Consider the following 5,413-nt stretch of genomic DNA (forward strand, 5'->3'; position numbering starts at 1 on the left):
CTATTTTTTATACCACAGCTTAAAATTTTGAACCGACACTTGGAAACCATTTCATTCAACACTAGGATAATGATGCCCACTTCAAAGCATCTGCTACCATTGTTTATTTTATGCATACTAAAAACATGGCATGCCTCTCTATAAATAGGTACTCAAATCCAAGCTACTCTTGCCTCATTGTGGTTTTTGTTGTCATTCTCTAAACATCATAATTATTTATTACCATGCAAGAAGTTCTTTTTCTAGTGTTTCTTTCATTAACCTCTGTGATAGCATATGATAATTGCCCTAAATGTGGCACTATGGATGTGCCTTACCCTCTTAGCACCGGTGATAATTGTGGGAACCCGAGCTATAGGGTTTACTGCAACAAAGGTGTTTTGAATTTCTTATCAGAAACGGGATTTTACTACAAAATCCAAAGTATAGACCCGAGTGCCTCGAGACTCATTATCAGCCCTCCTATGATACTAACAAACACTTGCATGTCTTCTGATCTAAGTTTAGGGGGCTTGACGATCGACCAAAACTCCCCATTCAACATATCTTCTCGCAACACTGTAATGTTATTGAATTGCTCGGAGGGTATTCGTGTTTCCCCGCTGAACTGTTCTTTGAGCAGCCCATGTAGATTGTTTGAGGGGGTGGGTGAGGGGAGAGGGTGTGGGGATACACTTTGTTGCTCTTACTTGAAAGATGCATCTATGACTTCTCATAGAATTAGGGTCAGGGCTGAAGGGTGCACTGCTTATACATCTGTGGTGGATTTGAATCCAGGAGATGTTAACGTTCATGCATGGCACTATGGCATTGAGCTGCAATGGATACCTCTTACCTGAGATTGCCACTGCTTTTAGCTTTCCCCGTTTTGATCATTTGTGTGACTTCTTCAACGCTGTGGTTGTGTCACTTGTGTCTTGTTAGCTAAGTTGAATGTGTTTGGTTGCGAGCTTCATTTTCTTTTTAAAATTGTTGTTACATATTTTGTGTTTGAATAAATAACCTTGGGTGATGGTTTTTGTTTTTGTTTTTTTTTTTTTTTGATGATGATGATGATGAGGCGAGAAATCTATAGCTACTATATGAGGGTGTGTATTAGGTAAATTCTCTCTTGCATAATAGCTCGTAAATAAATTATATAATAAAGATAAATTACACTGGACTCGACCAAGAGGGTGTTATAAATAATCAAATTTGTGACTTTAGGTATTAAAATAATGCTCAACTTGGTCAATCCTTTTGGACAAGTGCAAGTACACATTTGGTTGGGAGAATTACAATTCTTAATCAAATTATCCTTCTTCCTAACTCTAATTCATTTTAATTTATTATTTATAAATAATAAAAATAATAATAACTTCATCATTATTATTAATTTATAATATATTATAATCTATGCAATGTGATTCATTTTAAGTTATAATAATAATAACAATTTATTGGAATAAGGGTCAAATAGGCCATCCAACTGCACAATAAAATGCAATTCGGCCATTGAACTCAAAAAAATTATAATTAAGTCTCCGAACAATGTAAAGTAATGCAATTTAACCTAAAATGAGTTAGTAACATGTTGACGTGGTTAACGATTTTAAGTATAAATGTAATAATAAAATTAGTATTTTACCCGTGCGATGCACGGTATGAAAATTTTAAGTATAAATGTTATGGTTTCAAATCAAACGTTATTTTGACATAAAAATAACTAATCAAAATTAAAAATTATTAAAATTTTCTTTGTAAATTATTAAAAAACTAATCAAAATTACAAACTATTAAAATATTAACACACACACACACACACACACACACACATATATATATATATATATATATATAAGTACGACATTTGTTGACGCACATACTAAAAAGATAAAATATTAAATTATATAGTGTTATTAAATTTTATATATCAAAATGTGATATGAGCTTTATTAATTTATATATATATATATATATATATATATATATATATATATATATATATATATATATATATATATATATATGATTTTTAATTTAATAATTATGTTGATTTGATTTGTAATTATTAATATAAATATTTGTAATTAAAATAAGAATTACTACTCAGAAATTAATTCATGATTACATAAATTTATAAATTTGTACGTATTTTCTAACTTGCATCTTTGTGTTATATATATATATATATATTTGGCATTACAAAAATAAAAAAATATAAATCAATTGACACTAAATAATATAACATAATAAAAAAATTTTAATATAACAAATGTTCGGCCAGTATATAATTACATTTTTTGAAAATTTCTAGGCCAAATCTATCCCATTGCTGCAGCCCATTCATATTTTTGGAGGAAAAAATTTTGTGTCATTGGATTTGACTTTATTATATATAAAGAAAGATTAAAAAAATTTAAAATTCGATAACTGCAACCAAGTTAACATGTCATTTTAGATTAAATTGCATTATTTTTCATTGTTTGGAAACTTAATTATAATTTTTGTTGAGTTCAATGACCCAATTGCATATTATTTATTATTTGTTCTCAATTTCCATGTAAACCAAACGATATATAAGGCTTTTCAAGTGGAAAATTGATATAGATCTCTAAAATACCAATTCAAACAACAATATTTTGCCCATGTTTAATGGCAAATTATATTTATATGGTCCACCTAGGTATATAAAGATGATAAAAAGTATGAGGTACTTAAAAATAATATTACATACACATAAAAATAACACCAAAAATAGTGAATCTATGTATTTACACAATCGTTATACCCTGCACCACGGTGCACATAGCAATGTGCACCACATACGTAAACGACGTCGTTTCGATGTTAGTGGACGCGGACGCGAATGACTACAGGGAAATTCATTATCTATAATACACATAACGTTTGCCTAGAATACACAGAATGTTTGCCCAGAATACACAGAATATTGACACAAAATACACAGATGTTAGTGGACGCGGACGCGAATGACTCCAGTGAATTCATTATCTATAATACACATAATCATTATCTAGAATACACATAACGTTTGCCTAGAATACACAGAATATTGACACAAAATACACAGAACTCATCCTCCTAACATTCGAATGCACAAACACATCACAACCTATGTTAATAACATGAATACACAGAATATTAACACAAAATACACAGAACTCATCCTCCTAAACATTCGAATGCACAAACACATCACAACATGTGTTACTAACATGAATACACATAACGGTTGTCTCGAATACACAGAACGGTTGCCTAGAATACACAGAATGATTGCCTGGAATACACAGAATATTAACATAATTACAGAGATCGGCCAAAACGGGAAACGTGATTTCCAAAAAAACGGACGTTTAGTTTACAATGCTCAAAACGACGTCGTTTACGTATTTGGTGCACATTGCTATGTGCACCGTGGTGCACGGTATAATTTGTCGTATTTACATTATTGAATTTATGTACCTATAAATCTATAATAGTAAATTTATAGGTTCACAATTTAATAGTAAATCTATAGCAAACTTAGGGCAAGCGGCAGATTGGGGCACGTCTGTTCTTGATCATCCTCCTGAAGCTTTAGAGAACTTGATACTTGCTGATGCACATAGTGCTTTAATTTAGAGAGTCTGGTAGTTGTAACTTTTTTCATTTTTTCCACGGGTCTTCCTTTACCAAAAAAAAAGTAATAGTAAATTTATGAGCTTATAATATTAAACTTATGTACTCATAGTAGTTAATTTATGTACTTAAAGCAGTTAATTTATGTATCTAAAGTAGTAATGACTTTATAGCTATAGATTTATGTAAAAAATTGAAAATCTATACTATTAATAAAAACAATATGCTCAACTTTAACTTCCCGCCCAAAACACTCCTATACTATTAATGTTTGCGTAATATTGTAATACAATTTATATTCGTAATACAATTGTATATTAAAATATGGTAATACAATTCCTAAGAAAATATATTCTTCCCTACGTTCCTATTCGTAATACAATTCTAGATTAAAATTACTAATCGTAATAATATAGTACATATATTTATCTGCAATGCAATCTATACTATTAATAAAAACAATATCCTCAACTTTAACTTCCCGCCCAAAACACTCTTATACTATTAAGGTTTGCGTAATATTGTAATACATTCCTAAGAAAATATATACTCTTCCCTACGTTCTTATTCGTAATAATACAGTTAATATATTTCTCTAACTCAGCCTTGTTTCTTATTCGTAATAATACAGTTAATATATTTCTCTAACTCAACCCACAAGGCCAGGCCTGCCTGCAGGTGTTGGCGCACACGAGTCAAGCCTTTTCAAGTTTATCATGGGATTTGATTTGCACCTCCTGCGCGCGAGAAAGGGTCTCTATGCTATACAATTCAATAAGCCTTAGAAAGACTCTTGTATAAGTTGTTGTGCAAACCCACTTCCCAAACCAATGTGGGACAAAAGCTACTTGTAAGTTTTTTCTCTCCATTTTTCTAACTCAAATAGGTCAACTTTGAGAACCAATTTTCCATTCACCCATTATCCCTTTTTAGCGTTCAATATATCAATCTTTTCGTCTAACTACTATGAACCCGAATCCACTTTGACCTGATCCAAATCGAAAGTGGACCCCACATATATTTGTACCACAATATAGCCACTAAAATGCCATTTTATATTATTTTTTCCAATAGTTATTTGCTCAGAGAATATCAACGCTCTATGGTCAACCAACAATCACTCAAGTGATTATCCCATTACTCCCAAGTGAATTTTTCTCTAATATAGTTATACTTACTAAATATCAAAATATAAGTGTACCTTAAGATCTTGCAATAACTAACAGACAAGTAATTAAATTAATGATATATAATGCAATGCTAATTATCTACATATTACATTTATACACTTATTTTAGAGTACAGAATTTTTGTGATATGTGTTGAATGCAAGGAAGGCTCATAATATAGTTTATTTGTCGATTTTTATATGTTATAAATCATAATATCATAAGAAGCAGATACTTTGATGAAATATGAAGCATGAGTAGTCTGCTAATCAACGGTTATGGACATCGCATTTCAATAGTTTGGATAGACATAATTCCAAAAAGCCATACACTCCATTTGGTAATCTGGAGTGAAGTTTGGACTAACAATTTTGATATATGATTCATACATTCTGATATATTTTTGTTTAATTTATTGTCTGATGCCATTATGATGATTTGAATTTTGAGAGCATAGAAACAAGCTCGAAACATGCTTATATGCTTGAATGGTCTTATATTTTGGAATTTTGTTAATACCCACTATCACGCAATGCTTAGCTTTATGTTGTATGTTAGACTCAAGGTTACTAACTTCTCACAATAATCAGAGACTTGCTTTATATATATGAAATATTAAC

The 5,413-nt window shown here is 30.6% G+C and overlaps 1 protein-coding gene across 1 annotated transcript; it reads left to right on the forward strand.

Annotated features, from left to right (window-relative positions):
- LOC116031446 (wall-associated receptor kinase-like 20) lies at nucleotides 1–1,017 on the forward strand. Its single transcript, XM_031273657.1, has one exon. The coding sequence runs from the start codon at nucleotides 225–227 to the stop codon at nucleotides 837–839; it is 615 nt and encodes a 204-aa protein (XP_031129517.1). The 5' UTR covers nucleotides 1–224; the 3' UTR covers nucleotides 840–1,017.
- Nucleotides 1,018–5,413: the final 4,396 nt, after the last annotated feature.

The sequence above is a fragment of the Ipomoea triloba genome, chromosome 10, assembly GCF_003576645.1.
Source record: "Ipomoea triloba cultivar NCNSP0323 chromosome 10, ASM357664v1".
Classification (NCBI taxonomy): Eukaryota; Viridiplantae; Streptophyta; class Magnoliopsida; order Solanales; family Convolvulaceae; genus Ipomoea; species Ipomoea triloba.